The 20,922-nt window shown below is 45.1% G+C and overlaps 1 protein-coding gene across 1 annotated transcript in view; it reads left to right on the forward strand.

Annotated features, from left to right (window-relative positions):
* grid2 (glutamate receptor, ionotropic, delta 2) overlaps positions 1–20,194 on the forward strand; it is a gene marked incomplete at both ends in the record, with an annotated part of 276,437 nt that extends 256,243 nt beyond the window's left edge. Inside the window, 3 exons of the mRNA XM_080852173.1 lie at positions 1,329–1,495; positions 12,064–12,304; positions 19,760–20,194. Coding sequence (XP_080708299.1) covers positions 1,329–1,495; positions 12,064–12,304; positions 19,760–20,194 — 843 coding nt within the window. The remainder of the gene's footprint in view (positions 1–1,328; positions 1,496–12,063; positions 12,305–19,759) is intronic.
* Positions 20,195–20,922: the final 728 nt, after the last annotated feature.

The following is a 20,922-nucleotide window of genomic DNA, read 5'->3' on the forward strand; positions in this document are numbered from 1 at the left end:
CTGTTAGGCCATGAACAATGGATATTTTTTGCAGCTGAAAAAAACAAATATGACTCCTCTTTCATTTTGTTGTAAAATGTAACCTACACAAGTCATCTGAAAGAAATAAACAACCTGACACCTGGCGGTTGTTGCATATTTAATTTCTTAATGCAAAATGAAAGTGATTTCATGAGTGCTCTCAGCTTTCTGCTTGATGGGTGGGAAATGTTTTTGATGTTAGTCCATGTGGAGAGCCCGAGCATGCACATAGCCTTGAGCAAATACACAGCAGACTGGGCAGGCAAGCTACAGTATTTGAGCCCTTGCTTGTTCCACAGCAAACAGTTTTAAGTAAATGTTGGTTTGGTGAAAATTCTGTGTGATGATGTGAAACGGGCAGTCAACGATTTAGCCTTTTTCTGAGTTTGATTACTTGGATGATGTACTTGGCAGTTGTTATGGTGCTTTCTGTCATTAGAATAAGAAATCGCAGCATCCATCTCTGTGCCACAGAGCTAGGATACACCAATCCCCCGTCTTGTCACTCAAGGCACATAGACATGACAGGAATGCTTTGGCCTGTCTATCTTTGCGACATCTCTCTCACCTCTCTTTCTGTGTGTAGAGATCCATCACAACAAGTTAACGGAACTGGACGATCTGGTCAACCAGAGTGAGTGTAAGAGATTTTGAGTTGGAAAAATAAAAAAAGGAAAGCCTTTGGGTTACAAAGACAGTTTCTTGGCCATGTGTCAGGCTCAAGTTGTGTTTATTTTTTCAGCCAAGAAAAGCCTTCACCATTATCCCTGATTGACCCTGGTCGGAGTGTCATTGGGGAAAGTGCTTTATACACAAGTGGTTTTAGCCCTGTCTGATTTAAGATAGAGATGCCAGCGGCTGGTGCTGCAGTGAGTGTCTGTGAAACTCATCTATGAATAACATCTTTTTGTACAGTTTGTGTGTGTGCAGACAATGCTTGGGGACAGTGGGTTGTGAGCTGCATTGGAGAGAGGTGTTGCGATACAGTGACACATGAAAATGCACACTGAATTGTTAACAACTGGCATCTCTACTTGTTTTTTCCTCTCCTTTGTACCTTCTCTGGAGATGGTACGCTCCGCACCTGTGAACCATCCATCTTTCCTCTGTTTTCTTTTCTTTACTGCCTATGGTAATGCAGTGGCACTTGATTTGTTTTTGAACAGCTTACCCATTTATTTGGCGGTACGGAGAGGACACGTCTTCCAGTGTAATCACATGTCCCTTCCGCTGAGAGCTTCCTCTCCAATTTGTTTTTTTTTCTCTCTCACTCTCTCTCTCTTTCTCTTTCTTTCTCTTGTCCGCAGGTGAAGTACGGGCGCTTTGCATTTGTGTGGGACGCAGCTGTGCTGGAGTACGTGGCCATCAACGACGAGGACTGCTCTTTCTACACGGTCGGAAGCAACGCGGCTGATCGCGGATACGGCATCGCCATGCAACACGGCAGTCCTTACAGGGACATCTTCTCTCAAAGGTACGGGGCACGGATGACTACCCTCGCACAGCTACAGTTTACACCTATTGACAAGTGAGATTGTGAGACATTATGGCAAGACTACGGATGGTGGTTTTCTCACCACTCTTTACTTTAAGCATTAGTGTTCAGTCAGTGAAAAGAAACCAGTAACCACTTAGAGTGGGAAATGTTGGAATGTGATTTTGGAAACAGTACATTGGGAGGCAATGAGCCAAGCTACCATAGTTGATGGTCTGTCTCTGGGAAGTGGAAAATCTGTTTGTGTGTACACACGTCTCTTTGTGTTTATAGTGGGGGTCCAGGGGCATGAGATATGGTCAGATCAGGGTTGAAACTAAGGCCACGTCTACACGGAGCCTGGATTGCCTGAATTTCGGAAACATTTCTGGATCCAGTACCTTTTTTCTTGCGTCCACACGAAGCCGTGTCAAGAATCAATGTAGTTTTTGTTGTTGCTGTTATGAAGTGACGCAGCAGGGTTAATAAGGGTTCAGGCTGAGGTTGCGAGGCGGGGCGTGGAGCGTTGACATAATCCATAATCGGGTAAGAAAGTTTGCGGATCGGAAGAACACGGATCTGCTGGCAGGTTCGGATCTACCCACTCTGTAGACCGGGTTCAATAGGTTGCAGATTCAGTGACCCAAATCACCGGGTTCGTGTGGACGAGAGGCCGATTCGACAACATTTCTTTCTGGATTCAGGCAATCCAGGTTCCGTGTGGACGGCCCTAACTCTGGGATGAAGAAGGAAGGTCGGCTGATCTAAATATTATCTGACTTTTCTCCATGGTCTTCACCCTCATCTCAACAGGTGGTCCGTTTTCTTCTGGCTTGTCACAACTCTTTTCATTTGAGCAAACAATGTGAAACTTACATATGAGAATGTGAAACTTAATACTGCGTCACTTCATCTGGAGGGCCCTCGGATAATCTTATATTTCCTCTGCATGTCACCCCTAGTCTCAACATGACTTGTACACTCATGTATACAGCATAAGAAATATATAATGGAAAGAGATCCACACAATTGATACATAAGGGTATTGAAGTAACCCAACGTTGAACATGAATGTTTACATCGCACTTGAGCTTGTTTAAGCAAGCTATTTATAACCACATTATGTAAAGCCTGTTATCATTGGCTATGTTTATGCATAAGCATTGCCTATGTTTGCAATGTTTATGGAAAGGTACTGAGAATGATATTAGTACTTGAGCATGGCCTACTCGCCTCCATAAGGGGCCCCTCTCCTCTCTCATTTACATAACCGTTTAATTGCCCTGTGCAAACGCAGAGGTTCCTTAATGTTTTTACGAGTCATGCCGAGTTTATGAAAAATGTGTGTGTGTTAGCTCCATCAGTATCTGTTTATGTCTGTTTTGATGTGCACCACTGCTGAAACACTGCCAATAATGGCGCTCATTAAAGTAAACAATCTATTAATTGATAGTCAGACTTATTTCCTCGTCATTATTTTCAGGACATTGTTGGCCTCTCAGGGAGCCATCACTGCTCATTTTCATGAAACAGTTTACTGAGAGTGTTCCCATGGCTTTGGAAACAATGCAGAGGAAATTAGCCTGCTAAGAAATTGTAATGAAAACACATATTGTTCTCTCCTCTCTTTTTGATACTTTTTGGATGAAAAGAGACACTGGAGTGCAAAAGGGAGAGAAATTGCCTTCCTGTCACAGCGGTTAGAAGGCAGCAGTGCTATTGCTCTGTGTGCCCGTTTCCGTACACAGCACGGCTAAATTGTAACCTCTCAAGTTGCTTTTACAGCTCTGGTATAATTTGTTTTGTGTTGTCAGAGTGGTCTGAATAGTTGTTGCTTTTGATTAAATATCCCACTGGCATTTAGTTGTTTTTTTTTTGGGGGGGGGGGGGGGGGGGGGTTGGGTTGTCAAGATCCACTTAAAAAAACTGCTGTTTATATTATGAAGATATAACAACAATGCAACACAAAAATCACATAATCAACACTGAAATAATATAAATCACATTATATATCACATCAAAACATAAGAGAACTATGATACTGGTCAGATATCGTATGAAGACATTTGAGATAATGGTGATACTGGTCACATAGTTCATACATACTGTATATTTGAGTGAATTATGATACTGGTCAGATTATCTGAGATTTGAGTGATTTATGAAAATGGTCAGATTATCTGAGATTTGAGAAAATGATGATGCTTTTCAGATACTGTATACAGAGATATGTGGTATATGCTGAGGTTCTTTACCACCCTCAGGATTAGAAGAGATGAAAAACAATTGATTCTGTTTAACACTGTATTGAGTCTATCCCTACTCACACAAACACACACTCAGCCCGTCCCAAATGTGTTTGAAAAGTACGGATGGGGGAATGAAAATGAGGGAATTGTACAAGAAAAATCTGAATTAACGTGAGAATCGTTGAAACCCATACTCCGTATCTCTGAAGGGCTCTGGAAGATAAATTAGTGGGCCGCAGCACTTTGGATCTTTGAATTCTTAAATTTGTTGCTCATCCAGTTGCTTATCATATTAATGAAGCTGTGTGATGGAAGTTCAGAAATGTTGACCCCATATTCATTTTAGTCTATTAATATGATGAACCAGTAGCTGGAGGAAGGCAATGATGGAAATTGAGAAAGTCTTGAGAAAGTAGACAGAAATATAAATAGAGAGATGTTTTCCCTCAGTAATGCTTGACATTAATCTTTCTGTAACTTAAGTATTAGTAAACAACAAATGTCAGTGTATACAAATATCAAATGTTCACTTCTGTATTTTATGAATGTTAGGCTATGGAACCTTCATGTAAAGGACCCATTCTCATAGGGTCTTCATACAGGCAAGGCAGCAGTCAGGTAGTGTGCGGGGAGGCTGTCACGTCAGATTGTATGAGACACATCAAGTAGGCTACTGTCAGGTTATGTTGTTCGTTTAATGTCTTTAGCTCCAGCTCTATGCTGTCAAGAGGAATGTAGAGCTGAGCTGTAACTCACTGCTGGTCTTCCCTCACTCAGTGAATCTGTTTTCTCTCCCTCTCTCTCCTGTTCACTCAGGGTCAAAAGCTCTTAGAAAGCCCTCGTGTTTTTTCGGTTCATTAATTTGCCTAATTTCTCACATGGAGATGAAGTCCTCAAACAGACAAGAGTGAGGTGTGTTTGATTACTCAGCTGGCCTTGTGAATCCCGCCGCCATATTAGCGTGTGCAGTTTTTAACTTGGGTGTTGTTCTCCACACCCTTGAATGAATCCATACATGGTTGAAAAATATGCTCCTCGACAAGTGTGCTATGTGCGCTTCAGAGTAGAAGCAATTCACGCCTGGTTTGTTGGTGTGTACTTGGCAACTTAGCGTCCAAACAGCCATGGTATGCCTGCAGGCAGTCAATGCTATTCATAGACAGTCAGAGCTTCATCACGCCAATGACAAATGTTTCTCCATCAGATTTACGTGGGCAGCGCCATCCTACAAATCAGGCCTTGGAGGATTTATGTGTTAATATTCTTTGCCTGAGCACTCAGTGCAATTAATTGGCACTGGTAGTAGGGTCAGAGTCTGTTGTGGGATTTAGTGAGTTTAAATGAAGCTTCACAGCCACCGCCGCGGAGGATTGATACTGTAAACAACGTCTGGAATGATGAAGAGCAACACACATTAGCATACATGCTCTGCGGGAGTCACTTTCTGCAGATCCATCAAGCACTGAGTGCTCCACTGTCCAAGCGTCTGCCTTAGTCTAAGCAACAGTTAGCATAGGCACACGCAGCGTCTAATCCAGGGGATGCCTTTCTCTTCCTTGTCACTGTGAGAAGGAAAAAAAACATCTAATCCTTTTTTTTTAGTTAAGAAAATGTCACTCTGACCAGAGGCTAATCCATATTGCATATTTCCCCTCGGGTAGGCTATCTCAATTGGTCTGGCATTTATAGTCACAGGAGACGAAAGCTAAATATCATGGGATTATGTAATATTAGGGATCACAGAATATCAGAGTTAAATGTAGCAGGGTGTCAAGTGATGCACTTTGTTGTGTTGTGATTAGAGTGACTGAGCTTGAAAATTCCTTCTGACATTTCTGTCAAGCTATAGCCTACTGAAACGGACAGGGCAAAGTGACAAGTCCCAGACTGGGGAGTCTAAATGCATTTTTGGACCAGGGTTCCACCTTAACATGAAATTCTACTGAGCACCATATTGTGTACAGTGGATGTTCCAGCTAACGAATGTGTTTAAGTGTTCCGTGTGAAACTTGGCAGTCAGCTGAAGGCATGGCGTTTAAAATCCTACCAAAATAAATACCTCTGAAATACAGTGGTATTTCTGTGTGTGTGTGTGTGTGTGTGTGTGTGTGTGTGTGTGTGTGTGTGTGTGTGTGTGTGTGTGTGTGTGTGTGTGTGTGTGTGTGTATGTGGGTGTGTGAAAGAGAGTGTTCAACTGAGATACAGCTGTCTCTCTGAATCAGGGTGATGTTTCTGGCGACTCTCTGATGTTATAATTCGTTTTGTCAGCCGAAAAAACGCCGCCGTTTGTTTTCCCCCTCCTGGTCTTTATTTCCTTTTTTCACACTCTTATCAAGTAGTTTCTCTACCACTGTCAGACATCTAATAACATGGGATTGTTTTTTTGTTTTTTTTTTGGCTGCAGTTTGGTTGCTATGGCAACAGCTCCAATGCAGCCTGCTGTGGCTGCCACACACACAGATCCCTGAAGGCAGACGGACATACAGACAGACAGGCTGGCAGGTTAGCCAACCGTAGGACAGACAGCCTTCCAGGACTAACAGATTTACTTCAATCTTAAGCAAAGAGGGAGAAGATATGTCATGTGCTAGCAGTAGGTATTAGGCCTTTAGCCATGATTAGCCCTGTAGAATTGGCTGTGGACCGCAGCCAGTTTGGCTCACGTCGCTCTTTTTGATTTGTGACCTCAAGCTTGTCTGAGAGATAGGAGTAGAAAAACTAATTTTAGTATGCAGCGCCTGCACTCACGCATACATGGCCGCTTAAGTCAACAACAAGGATTTTCTTGCTCCATCTGAAAAAGACCAGCAAGTGTTGAGACATTATGTGTGCACAAACTTAAAAAAATTGTGTTTGTGTCTTTCACACACACATGGTTTTCGCAAGATCTTAGGGAAGAAAACAAATATTTGTGGCGCTTAATGCGGGTTGTGCTGTGCAGTGTTGCTTGAGAAGCTCTTTTCAAAAGTAAGAAGAGAGCAAGAAAGATAGAGAGAGGGAAGGTGAGAGAGGTCAGGAAATCAAATAGGGAGCGAGGCAGGCACTAAAGCCTGGGTGAAATGACAGAAATATTGAGTAGTTTGTGGGTGAAGGACTCTATAGAAGGCACAGGGTCAGCCTTGAATCCCAGCTTCTCCAAAGCCCTCGCGGTCCAAGACTTGCTACCGTTTCAAGTGAGGAGGTCGCATCCAGAGAAAAACGTGCAGGAACTCGCTTTGTCAACTTCCCTCCCTCTCCTTCGTCTCTTTATTTACGACAACGCTTGTCATGCCTCCACCTCAGGCTGCAGAATCGCAGGGACCGTATTCCTCAAGGGCGAATCGGGGTGTTGATTCTCTCCGAGGACGCCGGGGTGTTAACTCATGTGGTGCACAGCGGGCTCAATTTGTCTCAAGCAGCGGGGTGTTAATTCATTAAGCGCAAAGGGTGTTAATTTGTTGAAGACCAGCTGTTTTGAAGAGACAACTGGCAAGGTCAGTCCAATGCCTCTTAACGTAAACTTTGCTCCAATGTGGCGATAGTCTCAACAGCCTGCCGGGCTGCCTGAACTGCTCTGCCGCTGACTCTGAGTCGTAAAGTAACACGCCAACAAGACACAGCCTCCCATTGATGTTCGGGCTCGCAGTGTTATCAGCTCCATCGAAACACCAGTGATCAATAAGAGCCTGGACCATCGCAGAAGAAAAACTACAAAATGGCCGCAATAAGTTAGGTAAGGAGGTATATTTTGTGAGCTGGCTGGCGGCTGAAAAGACTTTCCCCTGGTGTCTGTCCCCTTTTAAATGATTAGTTATCGCCCCCGCCGCAGTTGTATGGAATGGATTTCCACTTTAGAGGGAGCCCTGACAGAGCACGAGGAGTAGGAGATGTATATAATTTGACAGGGAAGTGTCTCTTTTGTGCTCTGCCTGTGATTTACAACTGCGAGCCCATTTGGGGCTGAGAGCAAAAAGCTCCCTCCATACCTTTCTCTCCTCTCCTCTCCTCTCCTCTCCTCCTCCAAGTCCATGAAGGCAGAGGCAGCAGGCAGCCCCCCTTTAATGGGAGGTGTAGAAAAATGAAAAAAACAGATAGCGATGATGGCTTCCTCCATCTTCCTTTCAAAATGAGCTCATTAGGGCACGGCTTAACATGCGGCCTGTGGTGGAGTCTGTGAAGCCATCACTCCCAGGGCTCTGGCTCGGTGCCAGGCCAATTTTGCAGGTCGTGTCAGCCCAGTCGCTCTGACAGCAATACACTATTCAGTGACCAGGGTCGTGTGTGGCGATCATTTAGAATGATAGAACATACGGGGTAATGTGTTTGTGCCCTCCTGCATGGATCTGATTACATGGAGTCATTTAGTATCCAAAGCAAGGAAGGTAAATGAACAGCCAATCAAGGAGAAAATATTAAAAGCACAGAACCACGCTAGGTGTCCTTGAACTTGGTTGCTGGATAGCTCTGAGGGAACTTAGGAAAGTGCAGATGAGAAGGAAGGAAGACTAAGGGAGTTACTGTGATGTGTCCCAGTCCAACGTATTATTATTCATTTTTGGAAGACTTTGTATGTGTGAGTGTTAACTTTAAGTAGGTGTCATAGCTGAAACAGGCTAACTCAAGATGCCAGTGCAGTGTAACACCCTTTGCACATTTTGGAGTTGATTGAAACAGCAGGGGGAACTGAGTTGAGAAGTGACATTCAGAAACGCTGATGAAAATAAAATCAAAAACTGTCATGATGGTATTACTACCTGTTAAGCCCGCTAAGACTTCAACGGCCTTCAGTGCCGGCACATGAATCCATCTTCTTAATGAGATAGATAGATAGATAAATACTTTATTAATCCCGTGGGGAAATTCTGGGATCTTGCAGCTCTCACATATTTACAATAATCACAAACAATATATACAGACATTACAAACAATACAATTCAGCAATGTACATGGTGTAAAGTGCAAATAATTAAAGTTTCATGGCAGCTGGGACGAATGACCTCCTATGTCGCTCAGTCCTTGATCTTATCGTATTGAGCCGCCCGCTACGGAGGCTGCTTGACTGTCCTGCCAGGACATGGTGGAGGGGGTGATTAACATTGCCCATGATGGCCAAGAGCTTGCCCCGCATCCGTCTCTCTACCACAGTCCCCAGTGAGTCCAGATTCTGCCCCACCACTGAGCTCGCCTTTCTGACTAGTTTGTCCAGCCGCCCAGTGTCCCTCTTAGATGTGTTGCCTCCCCAGCAGACTGCATTAAAAAATAGCACGCTCGCCATAACAGATTGGTAAAACATGCACAGCATCTCTTTACATATATCAAAGGACCTGAGTTTCCTCAGGAAGAACAATCTGCTCTGTCCCTTTTTATATGTAGCACCTGCGTTAGCTGACCAGTTCAGCTTGTCGTCGAGATACACCCCCAGGAACTTGTAGGTCTGCACCACCGCGATGTCCTTGACCTGAATGTCAATATGCTGCAGATGTGGCTTAGACCTACGAAAGTCCATGACCAACTCCTACGAAAGTCCATGACCAACTCCTTGGTCTTGCTGGTGTTTAGGAGTAGGCCATTCCTGTCACTCCAGTCGCCAAAGGCTCTCGCCAGTTCCCTGTACTCCCCCTCCTTCTCCTCCCTAATGCTTAGCTAAGCAAGGAATAAACACTTATCACAACTTCACACACCCACCTACGAGTGTACATCCTGAGAAGTTTCTAGACTTCTTTTTCCGCATGTTCTCCGACTCATTTAGGTACGACAAACAACAGTCATAATGGGAAAGGTACATCAGGGGGAAAAAAATTACAATCAGCAACAAAATACTCCCTGACAATCTTATTATTTCTCCTTACTCAAACGGCGTGTGAGTTACAGATTACTCAGAATGTCAATAGTTCCAAAGTTTCAGTAATTGAGTTTGGTGCGCGTGTCACATCACTTAATTATGTTTCAGAAATGATGTACGATTATGAATGTTAAGTCACAGTCTGATTGTTTCCTTTTTCTCCTACCCCACCCAACCCCCACACCAGAAGAAAGCGTTGTTATTTTGAAATCCCCATTTGCAGAAAATAATGGATGAATTTTCTCTGATTTTCTCCTACGGATTTCTTTTCTCCTCACTCGTTTCACACTTATAATTCATTAGCCCTTTTAGTCACCCGTTATCTGTGCTAACTTCATTTGTTTCTGAGAGGGAATCACATGCAACAATGATGTCTGGCATCTTTGACAGCTTAATTCCGGCTCTGCAGTTGTGGTGCGCTGGCAAATATGGATTAAATTAAAAGTCTGTTTTGACGATTAGAGAGTTGGAATCCACTGGAATAGTGAGTTTGAAAGAGTTGCATTGAACCACTTATTGCAAGGATGAAACCACTCTACAAAGGTAATTACCATTGACCTTTTGTTTCCCCCATTCTCCAACTGAAATTGTCTCGCTTTGCTCATGGTCAGGCATTTGTAAACATGTTTCTAAAGAACCTTTTGTGTAGGAACCACATTATTTACTAGGTAATTCATTCTCTGAGATGGAAATTCACAGCTCACCCAGGTCTATTATGAACTCTGCAGATGGCTGTGCACTTTGACAATGCTGCCATTTCTTCATATCAAGTAGCCTATTTTGAATTGGAAGAGCAGAAGGATATTAATCAATAGTGGTTTGGGTTGTCGCTTTGTCGCATGTTTCCAGTATGACTGCTCTGTTGTTAATTGATGAAATAAATAATCAGCCACATGTCTGTCAATAACAATGCATTAATGATAAACTGCTAACGAGGCACAACGCCCCATGGCTTTTGGGGAAATGACCCCTGCAGCAAAGAGCACCTCATACCGATCGGGATAATGGATGTCTATTGACTGATGGACAGGTTTATTCCATTGATCTCCAATGGGGCCTTTGAATGTCAACCTGTAAGGAGCCAATTTGGTGAACCTCATTTATTAAAAACATCTCAGGATTGGACATCCACTATACTTGGCCTGCCCATGGTCAACCACTGATTGTTTCTCAGAAAGAAACAAATGAATACACGATCTGCGAAAAAAGATGTACGAGATATAGTTTATCATCAACAAACATTGTTACAGCAGCTGAATGGCTATCTCATCAAAGCCAGTCTCTGCAGATCTACGCTTTGAAACAAAACGAAGCCGTCACTGAAACAACTTATCACATCCCACCATTTTATGAATGATCTAAACAGCAGAGGTCTCAAACCAGGAATTCAGGAAACACATCAGGTACTGAGACAAATTATTTTCTGATATATTCAGCTGACCTAGGATTCATTCCCCCGAAAGCAATGTTGTGTGACAACCATTATTAAATTATAGTCTCTCTCTCTCTCCCTCTCTCTCTCTCTCTCTCTCTCTTTCTCTCTCTCTTTCTCTCTCTCTCTCCCTCTCTCTCTCTGCTCACATGGCTATTGAACAACAACGCTTTTTGCATCCATCTTTTAGGTATTCTTGTTGTGTCCTGCTTTTTATTGTCCCTCCAATCGGATTCCCAGGCCAACCAGCCACAATGTGTGTGTCTCAGGTTTCGAGCCAGATGGTTAGTCAGTAAATATTCACATTTGGCCTCCTGATGGTCTGTTCAGCCCTTGTTATATTTCACTCTTTTACTGCACGACCAGCAAGGACTCCAAATCAATCCATGCACAGTCAGTCACTGAAAGTAGGCCTCATAAACCTTTGATTCTTAATCCTATCATAATTCATTTGCCTGAGATGGGGTCATTACAGCTGTTATAAACGATGCTCTGCACAACAAAGTACAGCCATTTTTTAACCAAAGGTTTGCATGTCTGTAGCCAGGTAAACAGTGCCCTCTAGTGTTTGGAAGTGGAATTGTGACAGTGGTGAGCCAGCATGCAGTTACCCTGACATTGACATCTTGTGGTTACTGGTTGTACCTGACGATCGCTATTTTTTAGCAGCCACTGCACCAGCAAATTACAAAGCGTGATTTCAGAGGAGCATTTGTCCCCGTGCAGCAACTGCAAGGTATGCAGTCTTTTTGCTTAGTGTTTTCGGTTGGACAGAAAGGTAACAATGGTTGTACATACACATCTATCAAATGATTCACGCTAACGAGAGATCACTGAGGCTTGGATGGCACACCTAGGCTTTGATAGCTTCATTAGCTAAGTTACTCTGACGCTAATAGGATTACCTTAACGTTGTGGCAGCTTCAATTAAACAGGTATTAGCTGAAGTCCACATAAGTATGTCAATACATAAATGAACAAAACCCTGTCTTCATTGTATGATCCAAATGATTTCAATCGAGACTTTTTCTCCCTGTCTGTCCTGTCCTCTGCTCTCTGGACTCAGGATCCTGGAGCTGCAGCAGAATGGGGATATGGACATCCTGAAGCTGAAGTGGTGGCCACGGGACGGGCCCTGCGACATGCACGCAGCGGTGGGAGCACAGCAGCGGGGGACCACCCTGGACATCCACAGCTTTGCCGGTGTCTTCTGCGTGCTGGCCGCTGGCGTGGTGCTCTCCTGCCTCATCGCCATGGTGGAGACCTGGTGGACCCGGCGCAAGGGCTCCAGAGTTCCCTCCAAGGAGGTGAGTGAGTGGGTGGGGGGGGGATGGGCGGATGTGTGGGGGTGTGAGTGAGTGGGTGTGGTGGAGGGTGGTGGGAGGTGGTGAGTGAGTTTTGTAATTTGAATACAAAACTAATTAATTTGCAATTTTTGCAGATATTGAAAAAAATAGGTAATTTAATAACAGTTACTAATCAAAATGTTGGTGAATATAAAGGGGTTACATTCAAATATTTAATTTTCAGTCAAGAAAAAGTAGAATACAATATTATTTCTGTTTCTTTGCATCTTTTTGCCTTCTATTTTTCGCTCTATTCATTCGGCAGTATGCGCTCAAAGTTTGAACATTGGTATTGATTGGTTCTCTTGAGTTTCTTAAAGTAATTCACTTTGATGAAGTAATCAAGTAATCAACTTTGCATTCTGTGTTACATTTTTGAACAGGGTAACAAGTCCTCTGTCACCTATTACATTTAAAAAGTTACCCTCCCAACACAGTGGATGGGAGGGTGGGTTTGGATTTGTGGGTGGGTGGGTGGGTGGCGGAGAGAAGGCAGGCAGTATTTTGGGGTGTTGGGTGGGGTGTGGTTGTCTGTCAGGTTGGGTCATAGTACAGTCGGACAGCAGGGAGGTGATGTAGGGCCTGGCACTGGTCTGGCAGCTCCTGAGAGACACGAGGGAGAAATTGGAGATGTCAGTCGGTGGGCTGTCTGGTGTTTATGGAGGGGAGGGGTTGGGGGGGTCAAATAAATGCAAATGGAGAGGAAGAGTGATTTGGAAAGAAAAATCACATCCAAAGTCTGGGCACACCCACATGGTTAAAATTCTTGCCAAGAGTTTTGTGGGGGTATTTTAACATTCTGTCGGCAGAGACATAAATACGTGTTAGAGCCTCATATTATGAGGAAACAATTGCCATAAAATCTATGGCAGGGTACTACTGCATGATAAATGTTGTATTATTGTGAATACATTATTATTGTTCAAATCAGAACCCAACTGGAACCGTAAACAACATTGGTATCCAAATATCCTGGTGCTGCTGTTACATAAAGCGGATTGGTTATATTCCAGAGTAGTTTACTGGCAGTGCAGTTCATCAACTCAATAGTTCATAAAGAATCCCCGATACTATTCAATACACACATTAACTGTGAAATTATATAGCAGTCTATCAAAAATGTAATTCCACATTAAACATGACTTTACCCACAGATTTAAGCACTCATACTTTTATTGTGAAATGTCTTTTACTATTAGATTTATGAAAGGAGAAGGTGGCAGACCAGAAGGTCAGTCAGCCCATATAATTTATACCCGAGGTAATTTGTGATAACATGGCCAACGTTAAATCATTAGTCAGCCATAGCACCTAAACTCCCAAAGTGTCATTTCTTTCTGTATGAGCTTTGATCAGCTTATGGCTTTAGATCACCCTGAAGCTCCAGGAGAGCAAACATAATAATATGATATATGTCTCCTCCATTCATCCAGAGCGAGCGCTCAGACTCTATACTTCTCCTTGCTCTCTCAGCTGCGATTGAATCCCACTGGGCTCCTTGTACCAGAGCCTCGCACCGCAGGTAGCGTGTAGAGGAGAGAAAATGACTTTTCATCTTCAATAGAAAATAAAGGGGAAAAAAACACTACCTCGAAGTAGCGTTTGATCATGGAGCGAAGCATTGTCTCTGCTCCTCTTCCTCTCCCTCTCTCACTCTCTTTTACTCCCTCCCTTGCTCGCTCACTCCCTGCTTTGCACGAGCCCCCCTGCAATCAGACCAGCTTTCATCTGTCAGTGTGACTGGCTCGCCTGCCGTCACCGCCACCAGTCAACAAAGAGCCACCACAGCACCTCAGCATCCCCCGCCACCCCCCTACACCCATGGTCATCACCACACACAGGGCCCTCGAAAACATGAAGGCAAGAGGAACAGGGAATGGTAGACATTATGGTGGACATTGATCGTCATCACTGAGCACAACACAGGTGCTGGGCTTTAAAACAAACACCTTTGATGGTTCATCATTCCATCAGTACCAGCAGATAAGCCTTCAGGATTTAAGTAGTGAATATATAGATCTCTGTATCTGAGCTAATGTCATCATCTGGCTTTTCTGTTACTTGTACAATGGCATGAAAGACTGACCATCCCCGGATTCCCTGGATGCCGTGCCTTTGAGCAATGCAACTGCCTTTAAACAATGCAACTGCCTTTGAGCAAGGCAACGGCCTTTGAGCAGAATAGAGATGAAGTCTCCATTGATGAAGTCTCTGAAAAAGATAGAATAGTATGCCCATACATAATTATGCATCCTGGCCTCCAAGTGTACTGGGCTTACATAAAGTAGACCTCAGTTCTGCTTCATCGTCCTTAAGCCACCTTTATACATCATGGCACAATGGAACAGTGGAAATGTACCTTAATGCATTTAATTAGGGAAATGCACTGAAGGGTCCTTGTCATATTGTTTTCTCACCCCTTCATCCCTCCATGACATTGCTGTTAAACAGTTTTTTTCATTACTATGATTGATGGTATGTGAAAAGGTGTTTGCAAGGGTCAGTGCACAAACCTCCCACCTCTCCACTCTCAAACCTCCCACCTCTCCACTCTCAAACCTCCCACCTCTAGTGGCTAACCCACGCTGGGTCGTGCCAGCCTGACAAAACACTCCGGAACATTTTAGGCCTGGCTGCAGTTTGGTGGGAAAGCACACACACACACACACACACACACACACACACACACACACACACACACACACACACACTCACCGACTCTTGGTGCCGCATACATCAAGTTAGCGAGGGAAAGATGGGAAAAAAATCATTGCAAGACTTCTGAAGGACTCGTCTGATGTCTCCCAGTGTGTTTGAAAGGTGCCGGAGGTGTTATCGTCTCAGTTCTGCCGAAGCCTCTCAAACATGCCTGCTGGCGGGCTGAGCACATGGCTGAGACTGTGTACCTCCAGTCCTCTTTTTCACATCTCTCATGGTTTTCTTTTTTCAATCAGAGCCTCTCAAATATTTGCTTTCTGCTCGCGCTCACTAGCATGGCACAGCTTGTCTTCTGCATTCCCTGGAAACATCCTCCACCTCGCATCTCATTCATGCATCACCTTCCCCCTGCTACTCACATCAAATAGACTTCTAACGTTTAAAGAAATCGCACACTACCAAAAGCAATGAATGACCTGTGTTTGTGTCTCTGTCTCCCTAACTCCTTCCTATAATGCGCACACACACACACACACACACACACACACACACACACACACCCACAAACACCCACAAACACTAGTGTTTATCCCCATGTTCGCTTGTGTGTGTTGTCTTGGTGACACCCTGTGCATATGTTGTCAGTTTTGTCAACTCCAGCTTTTGTGTGATCTCACTGGCGTTGCTTTTTAGTTGTTGTTGTTGCTGTGTCGCTCTCTTAAAAAAAAAAAAAAAAAGTGTGGAATGATGCGATATGACAGGTCGTCACAGTGAGTTCCTCCACGCGTCAGCCAGTTTGGGCTTCCCACCCTCCTTGGCTGTGCTTGAACTGTGGTGTGACCTCGCCACCTGCCAGGGCCTGGTCACGTCCCCGTGGCTCGTCACGGTGTGCAGAGAGAGGGAGAGAGAGAGCACACACTGTTCAGACTCTGTGCCACAGGGCCTGGGTTGTCGCTCACGCTCCCATTCCTCAAGAATGGAACAGACCAATTAAAAAAAAAGAAAATTCTATTTATTTATTTATTTTTATTACTTATCTTTTGCCATGTCATTTGCTACTGAGATTGTTTGGAGAGCAGTTGGTCCTCCACTGACTAACACACCTAACACTTATGCGGAGCTTTGTGTGTGAGCGCACACGTGTGTGTGTGTGTGTGTGTATGTGTGCATGTGTGCACATGTGGTTCGTACACATGTCTGTTTAAGAGGAGAGACCACTGGGCTCTACACAATGTCCATGTGTGATCATTGCTCTGATCTCAAAATTGTTTGATTCCTGTCAAAGTCATGTCTGATTTCCTGTCACTGGCTGAACGAACTTTCGTTTCCTTTTTTTGTTTTGTTTTGTTTTGTAGATAAGTACTCTGTGTTGAGGGTTAAAGCAGGCGTGGGAGAACAAATGCCATTTTTACATCTCACCCTTCCAGGTATCTGGCTCCTCAGACCTTAAAACAAAAAAAAAAATCCCTCTGTGTGCTGACTGTTGTCTTTTCTATTCATTCCTGCCTCTCCACACTTCCCTCTCCTTCTCTTCCATCCTTCTCTCGTCTGCCTGCTACATCTCTCTGTCTGTCTCTCTGTCTGTCTGTCTGTCTGTCTGTCTGACTGTCTGCCTTCCCCTTCCTCTCTCTCACTCTCTGACTCCCTTACTCTGTCCCTTACTCTCTCCCTATTTTCTCCCTCTCTCTAACGGACACACTAACACTAACGCATCCATACGTCACGTAACACTCGTAACACTCGTGCACAGACGCAGTCGGAGGGGCCGTCTGTTAGGCAGGAGGAGACGTGTCTCCACGAGAAGCGGACAGACATCACGCTGGCACTCCGCAGCGCCCCCAACCATCTCTCCCCTGCATGCTGTTCCGGCACGCTGGACTCCACGCTCAGACACACGTTCACTCTACCCCCTCGGTCTATCTTCTGCCAACAATGAATATTTTCCTCCTCCTCTCCTCTCCGCTCCCTTTCTCCCCTTCCTGACACCCGCGCCTCTCCACCACGACCACCACCACAAAAAAAAACACCCCTCACCTGCCAACACTACCAGCACCTCCACCACCACCCTCAACCTCAAATCCACCGCAAGCCAGCCACTCAACCCACTCATTGCCCAGACTTTAACTTAGAGTTGGCATGAGCGCCAGCAGCCTTCTGGCTGTCGCATTCCAACTCTTCGTTCCAACTGTAGTCAGCTCCAACAGAGTCCAAGTGAAACCTGAAGCCTGAGGCAGGGACAGGAGCGTCTGCGTCCGCTAATGGAGACACTGTCAGAGGACAGCTGGAGTATATTTAAGTGTCGATGCTTAGCCAATTAGAGCAGCACAGCCAGCCAAAACTCTGTTCTGAGGAATCAGGGTAGCGATGGCCAGGGAGTTCCTTTAAGCCAATCCGCACATCTGAAGATGCAACTCTAAAACAAAACAAGAGTAATCCTGCTGCTCACTGTGACATCTACAACCTTAAAGCAAACTTGTGATGTGATAATATTCCAGTAGTGGCCAGCTTAGTGCCATAAAGGAGTGCTCACACACACACACCCACACACACTTAAAAGAGTACAGAGACTTAATAGTCTGTGGGTGTATTTAATTTAATTCATGTAGGAGTTATTGATGTCAGTTCTGCTCACTTGTGGTTTCACAGCCAGGCTCAGAGGAAAGATCTTTGCAGAGGACTGTAAAGTGCCTAATATGCTGTTTCCAGCTCTCATCAGGACGGAGTAGCAAAATGGCTTCAAGTGAATCAGAATGTGCACCCGGGAAAGGCCCTTTCCCCCATTTTGCTCCTGGTTCCTTTCAACCCAGTCAAGCTCCGAGACAATGATCACCACTGAACATTTCCATAAGCATTCATTACAGGTTGTTTTTCGTCATGTGTTGGTGGGTTGGTTGGATAGCTGCTCACGGCTAGCACTCTGCATATCGCTATCTGACATGGGGGGAAAACAAACAAGCAAACAGCCGCTCCTAATGTCTGATGTCATTTTAACTGCATTGTCCACAGCAGAGCAGCTCTCCTAATGTGCAATTAACTCACTGCTGCTCGTTGACTGTCTCTTATGCTTTTCCTCATCTCCCTCCGCCCCGTGCGCCTCTCTCTTGTGTTTCTCCTACCCGCCACCCTGACGCCCTGCCCCCCCGACCCCCCACACCCCGCCTCCTCAACACCCAAACCTGCCCACCTCCCAACCTCCTTATCCGTCCACTCCACACACACAAATCCACACACCTACCTGTGCTTGTGTGTTGTTCCACACACCTAACCAGATCTCTTCCAATGCCACCAACACCAACAGCATCCCCTTCCAGCTCCCCTCCTCGGTCAACACCATGCTCTCAGAGAGGGAGCGGGTGACCGTGGATGCCACCTCTGTCCCTCACTGCTGGCACGCTCAAGGGCCCTCCCCACTAGTTGTGGTGGCGCTGCACCCAGTCAGTGCCAACTCCACCCAGGGGATGGAAAACTCACTTTAACCCTGACCGTCCCGTCCCATCCCGTCCCCAATGCCCCGCAACCACTCTTTGCCCCCCTTTGTTCTTCTCCACCAATGGAACACCAATGCACTTACTGACCTGAGCTCCCCCTTGGCACAAGCATTCTGCATCCCTCCGTGAGTGTAAATATGTATGAATATATATAATTGTATCTATATAGAGTACTCAGCAACTCTCCTGTTCTGCGTACCCACTCGATATTGACCAGAGTAAAAAGCTGGTCACTCCAAACAAATGAGTATCTTTATTATTTCATATACCTATATTGATATACATTTTTCAAATCTTATGTTGGCTGAATTTATGGAAACAGAAGACAATCTGATTCAATTTAGAGATGGCAGGTTAGATGTAGATTTAGTCACAGTCTAGGTAAGCATTGGAGGTGGACCATTTTATGCATTTTATTTGTGTGCAGTGTAACCATTAGCACAAAACCTTATTACTTTCCCTAATCACCTGACTTTGGAATAATGAAATCCAAAGCTACACTCAAGATGTAGTCAGCCTCCACCAATGTGTACACTGTCTTAGTTTCTCATTAAACAGGAATGTCATTTAGTGTAATCATCCTGATTATACCCTCATAGTCTCAGTTGGTCCATGAAAAACGTTCCTTCAGCCATCTCCCTGACAGAAATGTGTCCGTTTGTGTGTTCACCTCACTACAGCTACGTGTGTTGCTTTTTTGTGCCCACCTTCCCTTTCTCCCTCTCTTCCACTCCCCTGTTACCACGGAACTCCACACGTCACCCACACTCTCTCTCCGATTCTCTCATCTCTCTCCTCTCTCCTTCCCTCCCTCACTGCGTCATCGCCCATCACTAACGCGCTCCGAACTCTCGTTCTCATCACCCTATTCCTCCTTCTTGCTCTTCGCTGTCATTCACTGGCACTGTGCATCTCCTCTCTTTGTTGTTGTGATATACCTGCACTCCCTTTTCCTTTTCTTCTCATCCCTCCCGAATGTCTGACTCATCGTGAAAACAACCCACTCTCACCTAAACACACACACACACACCCTCACACACCCTCTCGCCTCACTTTATGTCCCGACCTATTTTACCCTTTTACTCCTCTAACAACCCGCACTCCCTCCCTCTTCTTCTTCTTCTCTCCTCTCCTGTTTTTCTTTTCTCTGTCTCCTTTTTTCCCTCTTCTTTTTCTTCTTCTTCTACTTCTTCTCGGTTTCGCTCTTCTTCTATCTCCTTCCTTCCCACACCACCTCTTCTCTCCCTCTCTTTTTTTCTTCCTTTCGCAGGACGACAAAGAGATTGACTTGGAGCACCTTCACCACAGGGTTAACAGCCTGTGCACGGACGACGACAGCCCCCACAAGCAGTTCTCCACCTCCTCTATCGACCTGACGCCGCTGGACATGGACTCGATGCCCGCTGCACGCCAGGCCCTCGAGCAGATCAGCGACTTCCGCAACACGCACATCACCACCACCACCTTCATCCCCGAGCAGATTCAGACCCTCAGCCGGAGCCTCTCGGCCAAGACCGGCGGGGGCTTCGCGTACGGCACCGTGCAGGACCACCGGCAGGGGACCTTCCGGCAGCGCGCCCCCAACGGAGGCTTCTTCCGCAGCCCCATAAAGACCATGCAGGGCATGCAGAGCATGCAGTACCAGCCCACCCCGGGGCCTAACTTCGGCTACGGCAATGACCCGGACAGGGGCACATCCATATGAGCTCAGCAGCGTAGGGGGAGAGAGGAGCAAACCTTAAAAACAAATACAAAAGGAGAAAAAAAGAGGAAAAAAAGATTATGTGTACATACAGAATCTTTTTATGTTGTTTTCGGGGTTCAAATATTTTGGCTTATTATGTTTTTTTTGTTTTTCGCCTGGGACAGGGGATGCATTGGGGGAGAGCGTGTCCTGCTTGAACTCGCCAAACCTAAGAGGAAGGTGTTCTGTGTTAATGTTGTTTGTTTGTGGTAGTCAGGAAGATCTCTGCTGTGACAGGGAATGACTGAACTTTTCTTTTTTTTATGATACCAAGCATTTCAAGAACGCATTTTTGTGCCGTTTAAAATGAGACTAAAGATTATGAAAGACTAACAGAATCACCCAGGATCAGGACCATCGTGGTGAAAAAAAGAGTGGGAACTTGTTTTTGTTGTTTTCCGAACAACATTTAAAGCCCCACAGATTGAAAAAAAAAAAAAAAAAACATTTAAAAAAAACTTGAGGCTCCCTTTCAAAGATCTCTCGTCTCTCTTTCAGTGTACTACTATGAGCGCAACGCTCTGTTACATTCAACAAATACCTCCGGACCGAGGTATCAATTCAACTCTGTGTGGCATCCCTTTTGACCCGGCTGACCTCTTGACTTCTAGGCAGGGTTCCATCTTGAAGCCCGTGAGACTCCATTGATTATAATGCACTGAACCAATGTTCACAGACCAGAGTAGGAC

The sequence above is a fragment of the Sprattus sprattus genome (assembly GCF_963457725.1).
Source record: "Sprattus sprattus genome assembly, chromosome: 15".
NCBI lineage: Eukaryota > Metazoa > Chordata > Actinopteri > Clupeiformes > Clupeidae > Sprattus > Sprattus sprattus.